At 39.0% G+C, this 24,547-nt stretch overlaps 3 protein-coding genes and 1 long non-coding RNA gene across 11 annotated transcripts in view; 2 read left to right on the top strand and 2 right to left on the bottom strand.

Annotated features, from left to right (window-relative positions):
* Positions 1 to 1,453: 1,453 nt before the first annotated feature.
* LOC101857299 (UPF0669 protein C6orf120 homolog) lies at positions 1,454 to 7,419 on the bottom strand. The gene is made up of 5 exons (XM_005112364.3): positions 7,331 to 7,419; positions 5,732 to 5,976; positions 4,764 to 4,972; positions 4,217 to 4,382; positions 1,454 to 1,830 (listed from the first exon to the last, which is right to left on the bottom strand). Exons 2-5 carry the CDS (start codon positions 5,942 to 5,944, stop codon positions 1,819 to 1,821), a joined length of 600 nt encoding a protein of 199 aa, XP_005112421.1. The 5' UTR covers positions 5,945 to 5,976; positions 7,331 to 7,419; the 3' UTR covers positions 1,454 to 1,818.
* A 2,450-nt stretch (positions 7,420 to 9,869) lies between these two features.
* The window catches only part of LOC101856487 (uncharacterized protein C14orf119), a 15,935-nt gene continuing 1,257 nt past the window's right edge, over positions 9,870 to 24,547 (bottom strand). Inside the window, exons 1-3 of one of the 8 annotated variants that reach the window (XM_035973461.1) lie at positions 21,580 to 21,598; positions 12,103 to 12,250; positions 9,870 to 10,749 (exon numbers count right to left, since the gene is read on the bottom strand). In XM_035973461.1, the coding sequence (XP_035829354.1) occupies positions 10,515 to 10,749; positions 12,103 to 12,206 (339 nt within the window). In that variant the 5' untranslated portion in view covers positions 12,207 to 12,250; positions 21,580 to 21,598 and the 3' untranslated portion in view covers positions 9,870 to 10,514. Of the gene's footprint in view, positions 10,750 to 12,102; positions 12,254 to 13,598; positions 13,756 to 13,777; positions 13,895 to 21,579; positions 21,599 to 24,547 lie in introns of those variants that run through there. The other 7 variants (XM_005112359.3, XM_005112362.3, XM_013090380.2 and 4 more) reach the window with 7 other exon arrangements.
* On the top strand, positions 14,132 to 22,180 carry LOC118478938. The gene is made up of 2 exons (XR_004859371.1): positions 14,132 to 14,369; positions 19,666 to 22,180. It is a non-coding gene; the product is annotated as an uncharacterized LOC118478938 (long non-coding RNA).
* The window catches only part of LOC101857920 (phytanoyl-CoA dioxygenase), a gene marked incomplete in the record, with an annotated part of 11,203 nt that continues 9,799 nt past the window's right edge, over positions 23,144 to 24,547 (top strand). Inside the window, 1 exon segment of the mRNA XM_013090378.2 lies at positions 23,144 to 23,295.

Genomic DNA, 24,547 nt, shown 5'->3' with positions numbered 1-24,547 from the left:
ATGAAAGAATGTGAACACAAGGAGGTCAGAAAGAGCTTCAGAAGCTGAACAAATGGGCAAGAGTACCTTCGAAAACAATCCATGGCTGCAAGAGATAAACAACACTATGTTCTATGTAGATGTTGTTGTTGTTATCGTTGTTATTGATCCAGCAACAGCTGGGCTCTCGCCCTTCTGTCCAATGCCATGTAGTGACAAGTGCAGGTTTGCTGCAGTTGCTGTAATGTTCCATAGAGTGTGTTCTATGTAGATAAAATGGCCTTAAATGCAAAAATCAACTACTACTGCGTGAAATGAAGATCTTCCAGACAGTTGCCACCTGAGCTCTGGCAGAAGAAAGAGGCACAGAAGAGACAAATGGGTGGCCACTGCTGGTGAAGAATATGAACAGAAAATGGTTAAAGTAAGAAAGTGCTCTTTTTTTAACTTCCACAGATATCAGTACACAAAAAAAAAACTTCCTCAAAGATGTGTGTCTGCGTAGAAAGAAAAAACAAAAAGTTCCATAACAATAATTTGTCACGGAAATGAAACACCTGAAAGCTAACTGAATATTCCGTTGAACAACTTAACATTATTCTCAGATTTCCAACAGGGCCAAACTCAACTGAAACAACACATACAGTGTATCAAGAGATGCCACAAGCAAAGGGTCAAGTTCAAGATATAAGCTTTCACTTCCAACAATTGGAAGAGAAAAGAAAAAAAGTACGTTAACAGTTACGTTCCTGTTGGCAGCTCGTAACATGCAAGGGATTCTTGTAAGGGAACTACTAGGAAGCAAGGTGTTAATGTGTGCGTTGAGCTGCACCAAGAACTAAATCTTTTCTAAGAGTTCCAGATTACTGACACTGAGATCATCATCATCAAATGCCATATCTGCGACAGCCATCAGTGACCATGGTTTTCCATTCATTCCTTTATTCAGATGCTCTAAAAAAAATGCTACATTATCCTGATTTTTCACCTTAAATCATCTGCTTAGCTTCTCTAAGTAGGTTGCTCTGAGTCTACCACTGCCTTGTTTGCCTTCAATTTTGCAAGTGAGAAACTGAAAGAGTTTTAAAAACCATTATAACTTTAAATTTAGTACCAGAAATTCAGATGGCACATATTGTTAGGATTAAAGCTGTCAAAACAAATTTCTATCACTTTATATTTTTCTGGGTTTACCTAAAATCTAAAATCCAGCATTACCTACAGGATAAAAATGGACTCGAAACAGAGACCATCAATAACATATTTATAGGTGAGGCAGCGTGGTGAAATTAGGGGCTCGTCAAAATACAGAAATCAGAGAAACAGGCATTTTTCTGCCAAATTGGAAATTTTTATCAATTTCTATTTTTGGCTCAACCTCTTTTATGTGAATATAAAAACAAATTTCCATGTGATTTTTACTGAAAAACATTGATTTAAGGCACAAGATATGTCATTTTTCGGTTTTCAAGGACTCTTTAGTTATTGGAGTTACCAAACTTCGGCAGCCATTTTCACACTAATTTCACCACTGAAACCAGGCGACCTCATTTCTTTCAGTTGCAGATATCTTAAGTTCTATTCAAGATAGACACATACATATAATCTATTTTTATTGAAAGCAAGGCAAATAAATCAGCTTTCAGATAGTACTGACAACTCCACATGCCCAAAAATTGACGAGCACCTGATTTCACTGCGTCGTAAGACATATTATATTCAAAACTAACTTTGATCACTGGGACAAAAATATTAAATAACCCGACAAAAAAACCCCAAAACAACCCCAACTTGGACTGGAATCTTTCTCCTGTGTTGCAAAACTCCACAAAGATGCGTCTACAAGATCACCTGTAAAGAAAGATTATACCCATGAATTAGTTTAGTTTTAGTAAGAGTTTTACGGCACTTGCAACACACATAAGGTCACATAAGTGCTAAAGATTAGAGGTGTTACAAGAGAGTAACAAACACAAAACAGGAGGAGAGATCAGGACGATAGATGTTTGATAGGAAAGAAGGAGCAAACAACACCAGAGCACCCACCAACCACCCACACTCAAGAATTAGGATTTGTGGAAACAGGCAAAATTTGCAAACTTACAACTACACCAAGCTCAACAAGTAGGATGTCTTAATAATAATAATAATAATAATAATAATAATAAATAGCATTTGTATAGCACACATCCCTGCTCAACAGCAGGCTCTATGCGCTTTACAATATGTTATTACCCCAGCAGACCATAGAACACTCCGAAACATACTCAGCTTCCCGGAAAGCATACAGTGCAAGTAGCTGATTAAGCACTCAAACCTTAACAAACTGACAAGACCTTTCGCTGTCTATAGCCGGGTACCCATTCCCACCTGGGTGAAATGAGGAAAACTCATGTACAGTGCCTTTCCCAAGGACACAACGTCGGGCCCCTGGTGGGATTCGAACCCGCGACCTTACGGTTGCGAGTCCGCGAGCCTAACCACTAGGCCACCTCAAATACTAGCGTCTATAAGATCCAAAAATCCACAATAATATTTCCATAATGCAATACTGCATTAATTGTGAGAGACACCCATTTCTCTCAATGGCTCTGGTCAAAATATCTCACTGTTAAAGAGGCCCCTTTGTGCAGTGTTATTAAGAGAAGAGATTTATGGCACTTGCAACACGATTAGGTTACATAAATGTCGAAGAATGGAGTTAGTTTTAGTAGAGTTTTTACGGCACTTGCAACACAATAAGGTCATGTAAGTGCTAAAGATTAAAGGTGTTACAAGAGAGTAACAAACACAAAAAAGTAGGAGGAGAGAGAAGGACGATAGACGTTTGATAGGAAAGAAGGAGCAAACCACACTAGAGCACCTCCTAACCACCCACGAAGAATAGAGAGTGCGGCTAAAGAGTAACAAACAAAGGAGGAGGAGAGTTCGCAGAAGGACGATAAATGGCTTATGAAGAAAGAGCAAACCCCATCACAGCATCAAGTGAGCCAACGTAAACAGAGATAAAGTAGGGAACATTTTTTACTAACATTCGTTCAGTATTACCCCGTGTAACCCGTCATTTCAAAAGTTTTTTCACCTAAGATTCCTTCTCCAGACTAGTCCTACTAAACAAATAAAAAATCGGTTGCTAACAAGTTCAATACATAGAGACCTATAAGTACAAACTCCCACAACACACTCTATCGCTTGTGAGGGACTCCGAAAAATAAGAAAAAAGAAAATTTAAGGTCATGTAGTGCAAAATTTAGCACAATTCAAGATTTGCGCGGCATCTCATACAAGTGACAGTAAATTACAAAAATAAAATCTCAACCTGATTTGCTCTTTAAAAAATAAGACTACTTTAAGAATGGAGGAATGTTTGGAGGCTGCATTCAAATAATATTGAAATTGTTCATTGTTTCAGGAAGCAACATCCCTGCATTCTGGACATATCCAAAATGTCGCCGAGGGTCTTCCCACTGATTGTGCCAGTGCACATCTGGTTGAACGTACTTCTGTTCTTTCCTGCAAGGATGCCAAATTTTCCGCTTCCTTTTCGTATTCCCAAAACCATCATCCTCTCCACGGCAGTACTGGCCTCTGACTCCCTATCTTCCTTTTCAATCAGGAGGCGAGACAGACATTTCAGGATCTCGACCTTGACTGGTTGAACCGTGCTGTCAACTGAGGTGGCCTCTCCAACCATTGAAAACTGTCATCAATGTATTCAAACTTTCTCTCCACAGAGGTTTCTCATCCTAGTGTGAGAACTATTTATCTACTTTGCTATATATGACAAACAGTTAAAAAGAATGTTCTTCTTCTTCTTCTTCTATTCCGTGGTTGGGGCAACCGTGGGGGCACCATTGCATCTGAAAACCAGGTCTTGCCATTTCTCTTTGTCCTCTGCTATCCTTAGATTGTCATCCACTGACTTCCCTGTCAACTCTGTGATGTTCTCCTATCTCCTTCTCTACCTTCCTCTCTTTCTCTTTCCTTGCATGGTTCCTTGTACGACTGTTTTGGCAAGTCCTATGGATCTTGTGATATGCCCATACCATTTTAATTTTCGTCTCCTCACTGTGGTCAGTAGATCTTCATGCTGCATCACTGCATTTGTGAATCTGTTCCGTACCTCACCATTTGAAACGTGGTCTTTGCATGAGATGTCCAGGAGTCTGCAGTAACATCTCATCTCTGTTGTCTGATAAACTGATCAACAAATATGATATAGATATGAGACGCTTACCTCTATTCCAAATTCAAGAATTCCCAGCAAAATTTTCCACCATATTGGAAGCTCATCATCCACTTGACGGTTGTCTTTAGACGTTGGTTTACTGGACGTCTTTGATGAGCTCTCCCTGCCAGACGATTGCTCCGAGCTGCTTTCGTCCAGCCCATCAAAGTAATACCTGGCAAATATATATAACGCCTCAGCTAAGTCCATTGAGATCATGATATAGATAGCATCACACCTAGATGTAATATCAGAAGATGAAATATTTTTAGTGGGGTTTTAAAGTAGAAATTTTTAATGACTCAATCTTATTTATGTCCCCTAATATTTATATCTTGTTCCTTTACATCATCACTTCATGAAAAAAAAACCCATCTGCCTTTATCATCAAAACATGTATAAAATATTGTAATAACTGCAAATTTTGTCAACTTTCTTGAAATCCATGGTTCAGCACAAAGCTAAAAATTTCGCATTTTCGCGATGTAGCATGTACGTCGTCAAATATGCCAACAAGGATTACAGACAAATATGTTGAACCTAGGGTTTTCCTTACTTTTCAAACATATCCACATACGACTGGTAGTCATCCACGACAGGCTCCTCCTCCTCAAATATGGTCAGCCGACATCTTGACTGTAAGTGATTGGGATGTCCGAAGAGCCCGATGTACACTGGCCTTGACATTGAGCTGGGTATGGAGATGACATCAAGGCCACACGTTTCTGACTTCAGATCGTAATGTGCGTACGTAGGGTGCTGGCTCTAGAGGTGAGAATGTCAGGAGGCAAAAAGAGTCAATATCTTATTCAATACTCTCTTCAAAAAGGGCAAACTCCGCAATAAAACAGCAGAACTCAAATCAAGTATAGGATACCATATAAATCTATAAAAATTGAATGAACCAATAATAAAAATCTAGAAAAATTGAATGAATCAATAATAAAAATCTATAAAAATTGAATGAACCAATAATAAAAATCTAGAAAAATTTAATGAAAAAATAAACATTTTCAGTATGATTTGGTGCTGCTACCTATGCCTTTTAAACTCTTGGTAAAACGAAATTAAACCCAACAAATGAGATTCAACTTTCAGTTTACGAAATCTTGGAAAGATCAAATGTATTTATTTTTTTAAACGATTGACAATCAATAACCAATGGGTTTCTCTTCATTGCATCGATGATCATTGCACTTAATAATTCTCTTTGCTGCGTTGCACCTAATCAAACAAATCTCTATCTAAATCAATTCATGATGGATGTATCGATGCAACACAGCTGGGGGAATAATGAAACTAAACTGTAAATTAAAAGCAGAAGACAAAAAGTATTACTTTTTATTGAAGACTTAATGAGGATACAGTCAAATATTTTGTTTACATACCTCGGAAGGACTTCCGTAACGAGCGAGCACCCCAACAAACACAATAAAGCAGGGACCTAACCCTATCCCTGTCCCAAACCTTATATTCTACTCTGTATCAGGAAGTGGTTGCTCATTACGGAATTTCTCCACTTACCTCGGTACTGATGTACATGTCAACATCCCCAACAATACTGAGGAGCTCGAGCCGCAAAGTCCCAGGTCGATGCAAGCGATAATATGTAAAGTTTTCTGCCGCAATGTTGTCCTCCAGACTTTGGATCTGCATTTTGCTCGCGACGGCTTTGTACCACGACGCGCAGATCAAGAGCTGTAACACGCCACGGATGATCTTGTTTATGGAGGTCATCGTGCTGACCAACAAATTCTAAAAATGAATTCCTGGAAACAAAAAAAAACAAAAAAAGCATTAAAAAATGTCAAATGGATTGATAATTTTAATGATTATAATAACAGCAGTCATGATTCAGAGTTATAAATTAGAAAAATTGAATTCACACATCGTTAACTATGATGACATTATCATGTTGAAGTAAATACAGTAACTTATTATACAGTACAACACAATTCTACCAACCAGATCAGAGCATTTATTCATCGGAGTGTCTATGTACACAGTAACCGGGCACCTAGCCTCAGTGTCTACGTACACGGTAACTGGCAACCGGGCACGTAGTCTCAGTGTCATGTACATATGGTAACCGGGCATGTAGTCTCAATATCTACGTACACGGTAACCGGCAACCAGGCACGTAGTCTCAGTGTCACCAGAGACTATATATAATTAAATACTCTCTGTTGTCACGTACACGGTAACCGGGCAGTTCAGAACTCCGTTCATTTTCTGTCATCCTGTGCTGCTTTCATTCCCACCCCTCCCCCGACTGTACTTTAAAAAAAATTAAATAACCCCCCCCCCCCCCCCCCCCCCCCCATTCCAGAGCCCTATACTTCGCAGCGCACAGACTTTGAATGGACTTTGGTGACCCCAACCGGTACTCACAAGGTAATGTGATGCTATGCACACGCACAGGTTCACTGACCTGTCACGACGGCGAGCCCGACTTTCTTTTTTTTTTTCAGCAAGTGACAGCACAGGACAAATATTGATTTATTTTCATTCCGTTTACCATGTACGTAATACTGAGACTAGGACTAGGTGCCCGGTTACCGTGTACGTAGACACTCCGTTATTCATATTCCAGTTGCAGGGAGCAATGGACGTAGTTAATATGTCCTTATACGGGGTGCCCATTACGGCTGGATCGGGCCGGTTGCTCGACTCGGTCGCCTGAAACTGAAAACAAACACGTTTGGTTTTGAGGCGACCGAGTCGGGCGATCAGCCTGATCTGCTGACCCCATCTGTGTAGTGGGAGCCCCGTATAAAGTCTTTTAAAGCCTCTACATCAGACTCATCAGGTCGGGCCCTTGGGGGCAATAGAACTTTAGACTTTAGAACTAGCCTAGGCTCTAGATCTAGATCTAGATTTTTCTAGATCTAGAATCTTGATCGGGTGATCTTGTACTGTTACAATGTCAGTCAACAGTCGCAGTTCAGTAGGCTCAGTAGGTTCGATTGATGTGCTCTACACTGCGCTGATGCCAGACGAATTCAGCATGGACAAAGCTGAAAGGAGAATGATAGAATGCTCTGAAGACGCCATAATAAAAAACACCAATTTCTAAAGAAAGTGTATGCTATAACTGTAGACATTATTGTGACAGAAACTTACTCAGACTCCGGCAGTGAAAACGAAAACAAGAGATGATGAAGCCGAGGAAAGAAATAGCTAGGGGACGTTACTCTTACTCCTGGGTTTGCTTGTTTTTGTTGGGGGTTTTTATTCGGTGTATTAGAAATTCGAATCTTTCTAAAGAGGCCTTTGTTAGAGAGTATTTGGTACCATTATAATGATAAATTAGGTTTTGAGCTTTAAAGCTCTAAATGAAATAGCATGTCATTTTAAAGCCATTTCAGCGTATAAGGCGTAATTTCAAGGTTTCCCTTTCCCACCTTTTTTTAGTGCATGTATAGGCCTACCTAGCACATGATAAATAGGCCTATAAATATGATAGGCCTATCTGTGTAGTACTGAAATTTTTGTTATGAAGAAACAGTAAAGGAATTTAGAAATACATGAAGTTGTTAACTTACTGCTTTATTTTGTATACATGAAGTCATAATATTTAATAAATTTAAAGACATATTTTTGTCTTGCTTCCAAAAAAAAATCTGGAAGTAAGATACCATACCTAGATATCTGTAGGTGTCATTTCTGGCTAAGTAGGCCTACATGTATTTCTCTCACAATGGCCTGCCGGTGTTTTTGACTTTAAAAATTGCATCTTTCTACTTTCCTTGAATTAGTTTTATAACAAAAACAGACAGAAAAGTTCTAACGTCTGCCTCAAATTATGTGTACAGCATTCCATTATTTATGCAGATTCTTTTTTCAAAAATTTATTTTTTGGTAAGAGTTTTGCGGCACTTGTAACACGATAAGGTCATATAAGTTTCCCTTCCATAATTTGGAAACATTGAGGTCAAATTCAACCAGAGACGGAGGCCTTATAAATTTAAATAGCTGATCATAAATCATATAAATACCCCATTCACCTTGTCTCTTCAGACCACTCTCATACTAAGCAGTCACAACCACTGATTGTGTAAGCTAACAATTAGACTGGTAAAGTCGTCTTCCTCAAAAGGATGAGGTGGGCTGCCGCCTAATTATCTCATGATTGTTGTTTAGGGCTTGCTTTTTTCCTTGACTATTACTGCCCTATAATTAGGTCATGGCATTATTATGGTATTGACTCCTAGCTATGAAAGGCTGGGTAAAGACAGCCAGATTTTTTTTTTAACATTTTTTTTCTGGTTAGTTTTTTACGGTGCTCGCAACTGCATACAGTCATAAGAGCGTGCGGCCAGCCAAATTTGAAACCAAGTTGATAACTCAAATCTGTAGAAAATTTGTCTCTGCTTCTTTGCCTGTTTGGGTATTCATTTCACAGCTTCATTTTTACTATTAAACAAATCTTGAGACCAATATTTTCTCCCCACGTTTTAAAGTTGCAATTTCGTTTTGTTGAAGTGAGAATGAATATTTAACGAGATATTTTTTCAATTGTTTTGGCCCGTGAACACGCAATGTGAATTCACTCAATTCAGGATTTGTTTCCATTCACAGTTCAGTGATGCTGCCTCGAGTAAGAAGTTTCGTTTATGATTACATATACGTTCCTAATGTGTCAAAACTTTGCGAGGGTGACCTCATCTCCATCTGGTTCTTTGCCTCACTTTGATTACCCTGTCAAACAAGTCAGCCTTCATCCCTGATAAGTGATACAGTTAATGTTAAGATTTTTTGGTTCTGTTCACTGTAATGCGAGCCAGTCCTTGCACGCAAATAAAGCTGACACATGAGAACATATGTGTGTGTGTGTGTGTGTGTGTGTGTGTGTGTGTGTGTGTGTGTGTGTGTGTGTGTGTGTGTGTGTGTGTGTGTGAGTGCACATACAAGAAAGAGATAGAAAAAGAGAGAGAGAGAGAGAGAGAGAGAGAGAGAGAGAGAGAGAGAGAGAGAGAGAGAGAGAGAGAGAGAGCGAGAGCGAGACAGACAGACAGACAGACAGACAGACAGACAGACAGACAGACATATAGACAAACAGACAGACAGACAGACAGACAGACAATCAAGCAGATAGAGCATAAGCCGGAGGATAATTTAATCTCCATGCTAAAGGGATAGGATGACTTCAATTTGAAGCTGGACCTTTTTTTAGCCAAGATAATTTTCCCATTCTTTCTCGATCGTTTGTGGTTTCTTGGGAGATTGGAAACACAGGGCTCTTTTCTATGAACTCTTCTGACTAGTGACTTTTCCAAAGTACATCATGTATGTGTACAGTCGAAATTGTCTAAGACAGTCACTCATTGTTGAGGAGGGAAAAGTAGTTGTCTTAGACAGATAGATGCACGTCAAACTAACACAGCATCATTTTAATGTACAAAAATGAAAGGGGAGGGGGGGGAGGAGCTGGAAGTAGCCTTCTGTACAGGAGGTGATTGTCTTATTCTTATACATGATAATATATATGCACTGATGGCTGTTAGAGTAGGTTCGACTGGAAGGAGAAACTTCGAGCGAAATGAGCTGATGTTCAGGCCCTGATGTTTTCTAAATAAAGATTCATGTTGGAATCCCTGACATAGGAAAAGTTGAAACATGTGCGGAGCAATATGGTTATGAAATAAAAATCAGAAACACATCTTTCATACTTGCTGACTGATTTATTTACATTCCTGGGTACATACATGGTAATGTGATACAAAACAGAGAATATGTTACAATTCAAATGAATTCCCATACCAACTACACTTCATCCTGACTTATGTGTAAGTTTCTGTTTTTTTTACCATCTCCCTAATGCATTCACATTATGAAAACCACAATCATGGTTATGACAGACTTGTGAAAAAATTAAGGAAAACTAGACGTAGACAGACGAACAGGAAGAAAAGAAATAAAGAAGACAGTAGACTGATAGAAGTTCTAGCAACTCCCTATGTAGCCTATAGTTCTTCTACTGCACATTTACAGCAGTCTTTCTTGAGTAGAACATCAGATTCAGAAATATGACTGCACAAAGAGAGGCAGTTCTCAGCAAGCTAATGACTTGTGTAAATTTGTAAAATGAATAATGGAGGAGATAGCTCAAATAAGTGTTTTATCAGTATACATGATACAAAAAAGTAAGCGATCCCAGTCAAATAATCAAGATTTTTAGGAACACACATACCAGACAGTTCATAAACTCAAACTTTGTTCTTTCACTTTCACATAGTCTCTCTTCTTTTTCTCATAATATTAAGATTCAAGGGGGGGAAAAAGAAATTAATCAACCATCTCTGGGTCAAGAGGAACCCAGGCCGTTTGATAGTCTGCTTGCTTCCTCGTTGAACTTGGCCACAAATCCAGGATCTAAGACTTGGAGTTTGAGCACAAACGTGTTCCGCTCAGCGTCAGTCCACTCGGAAAACCAGTCCCCGAACAACTTCAGCTGGCACTTGTAAATACTGGGAGGCTTGTCACTTACACCTAGAGAGTTCATTGAATCAAACAGAGAGTCCACATTGTTTGGGATGAGTCTGAGGACAAAAACAAGGTACAAGAATGTAGTAGTTTTAGCTTTAGCAGAGGTTTAACAGCGCTCACAACTCCATAAGGTCGTATGAGCGCCAAAATGTAGTATAAAAAACTAAAGTAACTTTAAGTCAGAAAGAACAATTTTGTCAGAACAACTCAGTCATTCAATGCACAAATAGATCTGATACTGATAGCTTTAAGAATTGAAAAGAAAATTTGAGGTAAAGAATGTTTTAAGTCAGTTAAGATTTCCTGGGAACTTTCCCCACATAGAATCAAAAGGAAAAAGACCTAAATAAGTTAATGAAAAGCCACCCATTGTCATTATATGGCAACATCCAACGATTTCCTTCCATAGCACAGGGATAGTAATCCAATTGCCCAAAATACAAGAATCGAAGATTTGAAAATCCACGTGGCGAGTTTGGGCACTGGGTGAAAACAGCAATCTTATATGATGCAATGGCACAGAAACATTTTTTAAAAATTGTTTAATCACAACATCCTCCGTCTCTCTCTTTCTCATAAATTCTTTCTCCACATTCCAGTTTTAATTTACAAGTAAAGTAAACACATCAAATGTTCTACTGATAAATACATGAATTTGTACTTTATATATAGATACCTCTAGGGAAGTTTGGGTTTCAATGGCAAACATTCAAAAACATAAATCATAGATTACATGATGTAAACACAACGAAGAATATCCAACACATAATATTGCACAAATGCAGGCAATTTTACAAACATACAACTTTTGGTGGCCACAGTGTAGTGCCCTGTTTTTTGTTGTTGCTAGGTTATGACGTCTTGTTCAATGGCATACCCCAGTGACTAATCATCTAAAACTTGTGTTACCTACACTTGCTTGACATTATTTGTGAATTTGCACTCACTGACCATTTGGTCACTGAAGCCCACATAAATGAGCATGAAGTTGACTATATTTTTCTACTCCAATTTATAGAAAATTTGTTTTCACAAATGAATTAAATCAATCAATTCAAGAAAGAAGTTGTACACTAATAATCTCAATGCCTTTGGTATGACCCATTTAGTTTGATCCTTCTCACTCTTCTTCCTCTAATAATTTTATCACAGTTTCACCCAACTAAAATGTAATCTGAACACTACTTTTGTTTATATATATATGTTACATATATTGTGTAGTTGCATGATTCAAATTCATTCAAAATAAAAACATATTTTTTAAAGCAATCTTACACTAAAATTCAATATCCTTTTTTTTCTGCACTCTAACATGCGTGTATGTGAACAAAAATTTAATTATGCAGCTTAAAAAAGTATAGTAATATATTGATTATAAGTAATGTATAGTACCAATGAAAACTCACTTATCCAAGAGATCTTTCATAAAATCCTGTTTCTGTAACGGACTCCAGCCTGTGAACCAGTGAGCCACGCACTCCATCTCCCTCTCCACACAGTCCAACGACATGACTTCAGTCCTGGATCACTCGGTCCTCATTTGGAATCTGAAATCTACAAAATGTAAGATAAAATGTACATCACCGATAACAGAATTGAGCTACAAGAATAATACACACTAAAACTTTGAACTGCCATCCACCAAATTTCATACTTACTTTATGCGGCTAAGCACACCACATTTAACCGGGGGGGGGGGGGGGGGGGGGGCTCTGTTTCAGTTATTTGAATTACTAAATCAACTGATCAATCTGATGGCGGTTTTAAATTTTTACTTTCCCTTCTGCACACAGATAGACAAACTGTTTTATGCAGGTCTACAGCTATATTTTTTGGCTGCAGATCACACATAAGGCCAAGAAGAAAACTTTTTCAAACCTAATTGCAAAACATCAAATTATGGGGAAAAACAAACAGGGGCATGCCCCCTTGACCCCCCTCCCCCTGATTTTTTTTTACCCCAGGGGGGCAAGCCCCCTTGAAACCCCCTGAATTGGTCTAAAATCTGATAAAAATTAAATGCAACGAGGCTTAGTATTATATACCGGTAGTTCAAATAAAAATTTCCAATATCTAAAATACTAATAATACGCAGGCCTTGCGGAGATAGAGTCAACATTCTTGTACAACAGGGATACAAATGATCAAGAAAAGTGCGGCACAGTACCTTCAATGAGCAGGAGTCAGGAGTGAAATATAATACCCTAACAGCCCGCCCTAGCTGGTACTGGACTGGTAAAAACTAAGCACTAGAATTACTAGAATTAGAACTACTGTATGTCTGCTTAAAAAACTTAAACTAAAAACAGTAAGTGTTGAATCCAAAAACAGACTGAAAACTGAAAAGAAATCCCTGATTGTTTTTTTCCCCTATTATAATTTGAGTTGAGCAACCTCTCCAAACCAAAAACCTCGATAAACTGGAGAAAAAAAAGCCGCTAGTCCTACAGATTTCAATTTAAGCGGTCTCCACAGCATTTCTGTCCAGCAGAAGTGGCTTCTCAGACTCCTTTCTTGTATAGAGAGTGCTCATTATAAGGGGAATACAAACTGATCGCCCAACTCGTCGCCCTAAATTACTTAAAACAACTGGTCAGGCGATTGGTGTGTGCCCCAATAGCCGCTTTGCACCCTCAATCCAAATTGAACCGATCATGCCAATGGGGGCACCGGATTTAGAATAGATATCTAGACTTAGTCTGCTAGACTTCACCGTCAGTGGTCCTGAGATCTCAAGACCCACCAACTGTCCAATTATAAATTGGATTATTGTCACTTAGTTAGTCATTGTGGCTATCACTATCCTACTATTATACTACATCATGTGGTAGAGTGGGGAGGGGGGTTGTGTTAATTTTTTACTCCTTATTAGGGAGGAATTCCGCAGAGGGCCTGCACTTACTTTGACCGTGGACAAGATCCACTGAGCAAACTACACTTGTTGGGTTAGGTCAGTTAGGGTTTGTATACCACGCCACGCTCAAAATATCCCCTTTTTGAGTGTTGTTGGTTGGCCAGCTCTCCACGGAACTCCTTCCCCTTATTTAATAGAAAAATAATGTAAAAATATGCGTTTTATACTGTACAGAGTTCCAACAGTCAGTCCTTGAGAAGTAAGAAGTGCAGGCAGCTGATGGAGTAAGTAAGTAGAGTAAGATTATTTCGAGTTTCGAGTTTCGCTTTATCTTATAAAGTATAAAGTGCATGTTTTGCATTTATTAAAGAGCATTCATTTTTGTATTTTTAAAAATTATATAATTAGACGTTATAACTTGATTTTATCTTTTTATATAATTTTATTAGTATCTTTTTACGCTTATAAATAAGATTTCTCTAAAATTATGGTTTGTAGTGCTACTATTAATTTGGAATCAGTAATGGCTATTAATTTTAAAAGAAGGCTCCTTTTAGATTTTCAGAGTTATCCCCCTTCCCGAATGTTTTGCAAGGTGTTGTAAATTGTAAACACCTTTGCCCTTTGCCTTCACTCATTCAATCAATTCGCAATTTGACGTCTTGTATAAATATTGTCAAAGTTGAATAACATTTTATAAACGACATGTCGGCACCCACCAGATCTTTACTGTATGCTATTGGTCTCACAGCTGTTGGAGGAGCACTTTTCTATGTGATAACTCCTTCATCTGAAAAATTTCAATACAAACTAAACGAGGTAAAAGAGCCCACTGAATAATAATATTTTTATTTATGCTACTAAAAATCTAGACTCTAGATCTAGATCTATCAATTTGATTAATTATACTCTAGATTGTCTAGATCTAGATATCTAAATTTAGATCTACAGAGTGTCTACGTACACAGTAACCGGGCACCTAGCGACCTAGCCTCAGGCCTCAGTGTCACATAAACGGTAACCGGGCAGTTCAGAACTCCAAGTTCTGTTTTTGTCATGCGGTGTTGTGTTCATCCCCACCCCTCCCCCGACTGTACCTTTTAAAAAAATCAATAATCCCCCCTCTCCGGAGCCCTATACTTCGCAGAGCACAGACTTTGAATGAACTTTGGAGACCCCAACCAGAACTCACAATGTGATGTGCACGCACAGGTTCACTGACTGGTCAAGATGGCGAGCCTAACAAGACGCTTGTATGACTTTCTTTTTTTTTCAGCAAGTGACAGCACAGGACAAATATTGATTTATTTTCATTTGGGTTTACCATGTACGTAGATACTGAGATCCGGTTACCGTGTACGTAGATATTGAGACAAGGTTACCGTTCACTGTGTACGTAGACTCTCCGTTAGATCTATTATGATTGTATAATAATCATTTTTAAAAAACCCAAAGAAAATAACTTGTAGAGAAGCTCAAATTTTTATGATATTCCCACACAGATAGAAAAAGGTGCAAACCAGGGAGTTTGATGAAGTCTTTGATCAAGACCTGAAAATATCACCCACAGGTTGAATGAGAATATGGTGTTGCTGTGCCATTTTTATCAGTCTGGTGACATTGTCCATTTCAACACATTATTAAAATTTTAATTATTGATAAAACGGTTGTAATCGGTCAAAGTGAAATTGGCACTTCGGTAGCTGCGCGGGAGAATTAGATAATGACTACGGGTAAAAAGTAGGTGTTTTCATCCACCAGTCTTTAATTTTCCTTTTGCAGGTCATGTCGATAAATTGCATTTTTCTTTCATAAACGTGTGGAAACGTGACTCATCATCCTGCTGCACTATTGTGTTGTCCTAGTGCTTTGAATGCTGATTCCAATGGTACTACATTCTTCCACAAAAACCACTTGTGTCTTTGTGAGTTTCGGTCCAGAAGGCGTGGACAGGGGTAAGTCGAGCTTTCAATAATGGAAATAGTTCTAAAATTTTTAAAGAATTATCTGAGTACTTGGATTTAGCTAACTATTTTTCCTTCAGAATATATTATATTAGCTTGATAATGATAGGTCTGGTGGATGGGACGACACAGCCTGGTTAGGACACTAAACGGCAGCTTTTGGCTGGGAAAAAGAAAGCTTCCTTAATAGCTTGAATATTCTTTTTTAATACTTCATTTTCTTTTCAGATAAAATGCTAATTTATTCCTTGTTGAAACAGTCAACCAATTATTTAGAATTTATTTGAGATATATTTTTGGCTAGTTGTTGTAGAAGCTGATTTTTTCATACCAAGCTACAACAGTACAGTACTCTACTGTACATTTTAAGTTTAATTGTTGTATCTCTTCCCTTAGAATTTGTTGTGTTTTTCTTTTTATATCTGATCTCTCTTCTAATTCAAAAAAAGATTACAAATTTGTTGTTTTTCTTCTTCATTTTTACAGCTGAACCACTACAGTGTATCTAGTGGACAGCCTGGAGTTGGTTGAGAGTTTTCAGTCCTGTGTGCGCACCGTGATGTCCTCCTCAATGGCTCCATATAGTCTACTGACTTGTAGTTGGTCAATGGGATGAAGACCATGCCAATGGCAACATGCATTCATATCATTCTAGCCGGCAGAACTGTACCTCTATGCTGAACTCTGCAATCCGGGGTTTCTCTCGCGGCCTGTTTCTTTGGTGGAAAAAACTCAGTTCTGATTGGCTGTACCTTGTTTGCTAATTCAACACGCTGTTTAAGATGCCGCCCAAAGAAACATTGAAAGGGCATCCTTCAGTTGCACCTAAATCTTGTATTCTGTCATTTCCTCCTCCATTTGTACTGCCACCATCTGTCATGTTAAAGGGAGACTGCACAGTGTATGCAGCGCCGTGAACAGCCCACAGCTTCACTCGTGCAGCTCCGAGAAATCAAGTCTTGGACAGCAAGTGCCGTGGCCAAGTTCACTTTATACTGAAATTGTTTGCTGTGAGGCGCTTCAGCCAGGAGAGGACGAGATTTGCAAAGCAGAGGGAGCGTCTCTGCACACAGCTGGCGTGCTCTTCAGGTGTGGAAATGAAAAAGACTCCGTGTGCAGGTGGCTAGCCATGAGACAGCTTTGTCCACTGATTGGCATACCGTTCCGTCGTCACAGAAGAGGAAGACGGAGCAGGGTGAAACGGCAGGTGCAGAATGCGAGACTCGCTCTTCATACTGACAGGATACGCTCTGCTGACTTCAGCCGGCGTATATCTGAACTGCAAGGAGAGCCGGATGAAGGAAAAGCCCAGCTTAAGGTGACGCGAAACGAAGACCAGAACAAAATCTCGTCTGTATCATGTGGCAAGTCATACAACCTGCCTCTACAGTTCCCGTCTACCCTTCTCCTGCTTTGTCAGTAAACTACCCATTGAGGAGGCTGGGTCCATCATCTCCTACGTCGTTAATGAGCTCACGGGGAAAAGAATCAACGAGGTCCCTGTCCTGAAGAAATTCTGTACGTCTCAACAGTGACCTGCAGAATGAGGAGATTTCTGTTCAGCTACAGGCACTCGGTAAGGTTTGTCGTAATTTTTCTGTTCATATTTATATTTCTTGCTTTGAACTGTTCCCAGATTTGTTTAAGAGGCAAGTGGGTGTTTTACCGGCCTTGCATATTTGTATACATGGTTCTGTTATAATTTGTTAATTGATGTTTTTTAGAAGTTGGAAAGGAAATTGTGATACAATACGAGAGGTATCATATTGAAACCAGGCGGTCGTAAAAATAATGGAATCAAAGAAACCAGCATTTTTCTGCCCCTTGGGCTATTTTTATCAAATTTGTGTTTTTCTTAGCTTCATCGCCTTTTATGTCTATTTAAAAATACACTTCTGTGTTGATTTTACTAAAGAAAACCTTCGATTAAAGGCACGAAAAATGTTAGTGTAGATGTGTAGTGTCCAAGGACTCTACAAAGCTTTGAAAGTCACTAAACTTTGGCTGTCATTTTCTCTCTAATTTTGCATGTGAAACCAGGTGCCCCCAGCTCGATCAATCCCAAATATCTCGACTTCTATTCAAGATAGATTAGTACTTTTTTCATGGGAAGCAAGAAAAATGAATAGGTGTAAGATAGTACCCAATAAATCCATATGCCCAAAAATTGAGGAGCGCCTGATTCCACCTCGTGGTGACTCTATATTCTTTGCAGTAGTGACTAATCTCTTATTTTTGGTACTTCACTTTTCAGGCACTTGCGTGAAGGAGCTGTGCTCTGTAAAGAAACAGCCCAAAGCTGAGACACCGCACTGTGTACGAAACCTGTGCTGCTTAGAAGCTGGCTCATCTGTCTGGTTTTGCCTACCAACAGCCTCTTCAGGGAACTTTTGCAGTTCGGTACAGAGACGGTGTATGTTCTACAACTGCTGTGGGCAGTACCTTCTGACCATATAGATCTAAAGGTGCTGCCCGAAATCATCAAACAATTCGCTGGAGCTTTTATCGTCCCACTTGACAGGGAACTACAGCCCTACCTCCTGGGCTCTCTCTCTATCTCTGAGCCGACGCCCAGCTTTCTCGATGTAACTTCTGCAGCTCGTGAACAGATCATATATTCAGAACATATCTTAGGGCACCCCTATGCTCAATTCCATCGAGCCCCAAACACCACCACTGAGTTCCTTGGCGGTGAAGTCAAGTGACAAATCAACTACATCTCAGTAACATAGCACACTGGTTGGACAGCAAGCAACAATGAAGAATTATCACTTTCCCCATTTCTCAAGGAGCTGAAAATCCAAGCAGCTTCAAGCAAGCAAAAAGAGCAGGAGATCACCAGTGTCAGGCATCAGCACCAGGTGGAATTCGCTCAAGGAAGGGACTGCACAGGGTGGAAGAAGGTGGAGCAAAAGGTCTACAGTCTTCCTCACAACAGGAACTGTTACTGAGGAAGGCCTTGACTGTGACCTTTCCACAGATGTTGCACACCTTCTTCATTCAATAATAAATAACTTACAGTTACATACGAAGGATGTCTTCACAAGACAGCTGCTGAAGTTCGAGGCGGATATCTTCAAATGGACACAGCACATAGTCACATTATACCGACACAACAACCTCAAGAGACGTCAAAATCCCTGTGACTTAATGCTCCTGTTGACGTACGCTTGAAAGCATCCTCTCTTCGATAATGTATTTCTTCGAATTTCTTCTGTGTTGCCCCCCTAGAACGGATACATTTCACCTGTCCTGGATTGAATCCCCATATGAATTGGAATAAAAGCTTCGAGGGGTTAGTACTAAATGTACTCTGTGTTCTTTGTATTATTAGTAATACTACAGGTCATCAGGAGGTAAGTGTCTACTGACTGTGTGTTCTTGTCATGAGCAGTACCGGCAATTGATATCACTTGGCATTTGACTCATTTGTGTTGCAAGTGCCGTAAAACTTGTACTAAAACTAAAGTAAATCAACGTCAACCATGAATCATCATGACTTGTCACAGGGGCAGCCCTGACTATGTCAATCAAACCTCATGCCTGAGGCATACCCTGCTTCTGTATTTGCTCACATCATAAAAACAACCTTTGTGTATCATCGAGTATCAACAAAGTGTACACCATTGCTGAACAGGAGATGACATGCACATGTTTAGGCAATTATCTCTAAAAACATGGAAGGTACCATGGATGGTTTTATAGTTTTTCTGAGTGAAGGTGAACCAAATCAGCATGCAAATAAATCCATTTCTTTCCAGGTAAACTATTTACTAGTCTGTTGACCTGTTTATTGTTTCAAATAAAAGACAATGCAGTACATGCAGAAGGTAAGGAAAATTGGTGCTGTTATCATCAATATTGTTTTTCTACCAACCTTATCTTGTCTGTCATCATTTCTTCTCCTGCCATGTCTTTTTATCATCATTCTTTTTCTACTGGATGTCTTTTTATTTTTATTGTCACTTCTTTTTCTACTGGATGTCTTTTTATCCTCATTTCCTTTTCTACCTGTCTTTTTATCCTCATTTCTTTTTCTACTGGATGTCTTTTTATCCTCATTTCCTTTTCTACTGGATGTCTTTTTATCCTCATTTCTTTTTCTACTGGATGTCTTTTTATCCTCATTTCTTTTTCTGCCATGTTTACAGGAGCAAGGAGTGCTTGGCAGGAACCGGACTGAATCGGAACAAAACACCCAGGCTCTAATTTCCAAGCTGCAACGGGAGGCTGGATTAACACCTAAAGAAAAATGATGCCTAGTACACTGCGTTTAGCTCAACTTTCACTTCCTCGATGTTCCATATTACATCAACCATTTGTGAAACCGGCTCATTTTGCCACTTCTTCTTTTTCTTCTTCTCGATGACATTCAGGCTGTCAATCCAGTGGTGTGCACATATTGTGCAGTTCTCTTCAGATCTTTGGGGCTGTCGTACAATTTTCTCTCTAGTGATGTACTTACTTACTTACTTTGAGAATAGGCATCTTTGCAGGCGACACAATGCCATAGCTGCTCCTCCCTCCTCTCCAGGATCCGTGAAAGGGTCGAAAGGGTATACATCTAGTGATTTAGCATATATGTATGTATTGCCATTTTGCTGTGCTCCTAGGGTTATTTAAACGAGTACAGTAATGCAAGATATGGTGGCTGTTCTCTGGGCTTTGGCTATGTCATTGATGCATATATATATATTTGGGATGTGTCTCTGACTTTAAATAAGGAGTCATTTGCTGTTTCAGTCATTTCACCTTTTTTCGTTTAGTAAATAAAAAGTAACTTTTTTGTTATTTCCCTTTATTTCTTTTTCCTGGACCTTTGTTTCCAAATTTGTCATCCCTCCTCAGTGTCTTGTGAAGCAGAATCCTTTGTATATATATATAGATCTACATTGTGTACAGTTAATGATTGGTTGGTTTTGCAGTAGGGAGCAGTTGTTGACATTTGACAGTTATCATTTTGTAAGTTTTGCGGTGGTTGTGGGGATGGTTGGGGAGTGCTCTGGTGTGGTTCACTCCTTCTTTCGTTCAAATATATGTTCTCCTTATTAAAATCTCTTCTCTGTTATTTTTTTGCATGTTACTTTCTAGTAGCACCTCTAATCTTTAGCACTTATTTATACTACCTTATTGTTTTGCAAGTGCTGTAAAACTCTTATTAAAGCTAAAAAAGTAAACCAAGTAGAGAACATCCTTCAACTTACAAGTGCAGCTTCAGGGCAGTAAGTCGTCGTGATATGTTTTCCGTCCTTGAAGAAACTGTTCGTTATGGAAGAACTGAAATGTAAGACGTGTTCTATTTGTTTGCTTTAATACTATTCAGCTAAACTAGTTTGTTTCAGAAGAATTGTGTTTCTTTTCTGTTGTATTGCTCAAGGTTTGGCTCCCTTGTGCTTTTAATTTATTGTGAAACGCCTCGAGTAGAGCCCCAGGGAGTGGGCGCTGTAGAAGAAGTTATTTATAAAGTGATTTTGTTATTATTATCATGAAAGTATTTTTGAAAGTGTCTGTCGGGACCCCAAACAAGGTCTCCCTGGCCTCTTCCTATTATTATCATAATTATTGTTGTTATTAGCAAAAGCATGTCATTTTGAAGGTAGTCAGAGAATTGCTCTAAACTTATTTGAGTTAGAATCAAAATTTATTTGAGTTAGAATCTAAAACAATTGAATAAGAGTGGGCGGTTGGCTGGTGCTCTGGTGTGGTTTACTTCTTCTTTCCTATTGAACATCAATCGTCCTTATCTCCCCCTTCTTCTTTTATATGTTTGTTACTCTCTTGTAACACCTCTAATCTTCTGGCGCTCATATGACCTTATGCAGTTGCGAGCGCCGTAAAACCTCTGCTAAAAAAGAAAAAAAAAACAATAAGAGAAGAAGGACAAAGAGGTGTGAGAGGCAATATAATAATTAATATATATATATCTCACTTTTTTGCACATGAGCAGAGAAATCTTCACATGTTCTGATGCACCATAAGATTAGTGACCCTTTCTTATGAGCAATACGGTTCTTTGTAACCGCTTCTCTCCCCCCCCCCCCCACCACACACACCCACACACTCACAAGTTTCATCCAACTGAAAGGAAGGCAATAGATTCCATTTCTTGTTCCACTTGATCTTACAACTGCACGTTTCTAGTGAAGTTTTCCCTGTACAGTACATTGCCTTACTGACATTGTGCAGAGTACATGACAATTGAGCACAAGGGCTGTTTGTTGAAGTCTATTTAGTGAAAGAAGAAAAAAAGGGTGGGGGGATATAAAATAGTTGTTTTATTGACATTGATGCCTGTTTTCTATCTGATTGAATGATAGTGATAATATGACAATTGTATCGTAGAGATAAACTGAAAGGGTATTTTGTAACTTGTGATAACAATAATTACAATGTATGAATCGTGTGTCAGGGTTTTTGGTCAATTTACATGTAAGGTATGTAGTTTGTTTTGTGAGTGTTTTTGCATTGTTCACAATTCACAAGGTATTATGTGTTGATCTTGACATAACACACTGCAGGACTAATCTTCCAATGGCATTTTTGAGTAGCTAAAATGTTTACTATTGACCAACATGTGCTTTCAGCAGTGAAGAGATGTGTTGTCATCTCTTTGTTGCATAGATGAATAAATGCATGAATTATAAATAATAATGTTGTTTCTTGGAATCCGTTCTGTATTGCTTCCATTTGTGTGTGTGTGTGTGTGTGTATGTGTGTATGTGTGTGCGTGTGTGCGTGTGTGTGTGCGTGTGTGTGTGTGTGTGTGTGTATTTTCTGCTGGGATTTAAAGATGGGAAGTTGGATCCTGTGGGTTTTTTCTTTGTTTGTCTCTATTATTTTAGTTTGTTTTATGTTGTTTTTTATCCCTGAGGAAAAGGGGGGGGGGGGGGGGGCGAATTTTACGTTCTTTTCAACGCGGGAGAAATTCGATTAGCCTATTCAGTCTGTTTTGTGAGAGTTGCTAACAACAATACATGAAATATATCTCTCTATCTATTTAACTCCCCCCTCTCTTTCCTTCCATCCCACCCCATATCTCTGTCTCTCTCTCTCTCTCTCTCTCTCTCTCTCTCTCTCTCTCTCTCTCTCTGAGTCTCTCTCTCTCTCTTTCTCTCTCTCTCTATCTATCTATCTCCCTCCTCTCTCTCCCTCCATCCCTCTCTCTCTCCCCTCTCCCCCCCCCCTCTCTCTCTCTCTCTCTCTCTCTTTCTCTGGCTCTCTCACTCAACTCCAAGGTATGTGTACACAGTCAAAGAAAGCTAATCTCGTCCATGATATCAAGATGACCCCAAGTTTTGCCTGACCCCTGTCTTCTCAAACTAACGAGACAAGACTTCACTACACAGAGGCCAGTTTCGAAAACAATGGCCGCTTATCTGTTAAAGGACCACACGTAATCTCTCAACGGTTGATATGAAATTCTTGGGTGGTTGGCGGGAGCTCTGGTGTGGTTTGGTCCTTTTTTCCCCCATCGAACATCTACCATCTTATCTCCCCTCCTTTTCTTTGTATGTCACTCTTTAATATCACTTCTTATCTTCCTTATATCTTATGGCCTGTTTGTGTTGCAAGTGCAGGAAAACTGTTACTAAAACTGACATGAAGTTCGTCTGAGGACCAAATTTGACCCTGACTTTTTCCAAAAGGAGTCAACACGCCCCTTCCCAACTTGCTCTTCACATTTCTTATCTGAGTTACACACTGACCGTTCCTACGATGACAACACAATGTTATTATAGTTGTATGTAACGGACAACAGAGCTTCGGATCGACTGACTCTGACAGAGCCCTACCTTTTGTCCGATCACTTTCTAACTAAAGGTAGCGGTAATAAAGGTAGGCAAAATTAAATGTGAGGTGTGACAGGTTTTTGCTTGGTTTCTTGCTTGTTGTTGTATTGTTGTTGTTGTGATGTTGCTGTTGTTGCTGTTGTTGTTGTCTTGTTGTTATTTTAACTGATGGATGTGAATTAGATCTCTAATTCTATAGTAGCATAGCCTAAAGTGCTCTAGTGTTTCTTCAGAGATATTCTGTCAGCGTAATAAAATTTTGTCGCTACCGTATTTCAATATGCTTATGGTTGGCGTGAATTAAAGATTTGGCTTTCAGCCTTTATAACCCGCACCACCCATAAGTGGGGCTTATTGCATGTATTGAAGTACGGTCTATTTTAAATAATGTTCTTTTAAACATCACCCTGCTATGTGTATTTTACTGAAAGGTGTTGTTGAAAAACACAAAAAGAACATTTACAGTTTTAAAGGACACACGAACTTTGGAAGACACGACCTTTGGAAAACACCAAACTTTGGCGGTCATCTTCAGCTTATTTTACTTCTGACACCAGTCACCCCGCCTCCTTCAAATCGCAAAATTAAATACTACATGCATCTCGACTTCTATTCCCCAAAGGTGGAAAATTCATGTTGGTTTTTAAAAAAAATCAAACCAAGACATAATTATACTTTAAAATGGTATCAGTTTCTCCACACATCGCAACCTCATACTCATAGTTACAAAGTTTTACCTGCTCAGTAGGCCTACCTAGTTTTGAGAAATTTGACGTCAAAGATGTTGAGTTTTATATAACTATTACTAACATGTCAAGCTTTTTAAAATGTAAATCTTTGAATATATCCTAATAACGACTCCAAATAATCTTACGAGTTTGATAGAGGATATATATCTAGATCATTTGGTTTCTGACCCCATGGTTTTAGTAACTCGAAACAGCAAGAAATTAATGTCAGAGAGAACTTAGTAATTTTGAGATGACGATATGTCAAAAAACAAAACAAGAAACAACAACAAAAATGAACAACAACAACAACAACAACAACAACAAAACAACAACAAAAACAAACAAAAAAAAAACTGACGAGCGCCTGAGTCCACTATGCCGTGATATAAAAAATATATTATTTATCTATCATAGCCCCTTCCAATCCGCGAGGATGTCTATTGAGGCCAACTACCCAGGACAAGGTAAACCGGTGTGTGGTGTGTGTGTGTGTGTGTGTGTGTGTGTGTGTG

This window comes from Aplysia californica, unplaced genomic scaffold, assembly GCF_000002075.1.
Source record: "Aplysia californica isolate F4 #8 unplaced genomic scaffold, AplCal3.0 scaffold01248, whole genome shotgun sequence".
Classification (NCBI taxonomy): Eukaryota; Metazoa; Mollusca; class Gastropoda; order Aplysiida; family Aplysiidae; genus Aplysia; species Aplysia californica.
Note: the sequence above shows the minus strand (reverse complement) of the source record. Positions and strands in the feature narration are given on the sequence as shown.

What these genes read in the sequence shown, in the direction of transcription:
- LOC101857299 (XM_005112364.3), bottom strand. Translation starts at nt 5,944, where the DNA reads ATGACCTCCATAAACAAGATCATCCGTGGCGTGTTACAGCTCTTGATC. An exon ending in ACATGTACATCAGTACCGAG is followed by an intron (nt 4,973 to 5,731) that starts GTAAGTGGAGAA and finishes TCTCACCTCTAG; the next exon opens with AGCCAGCACCCTACGTACGC. An exon ending in TATGTGGATATGTTTGAAAA is followed by an intron (nt 4,383 to 4,763) that starts GTAAGGAAAACC and finishes TATATTTGCCAG; the next exon opens with GTATTACTTTGATGGGCTGG.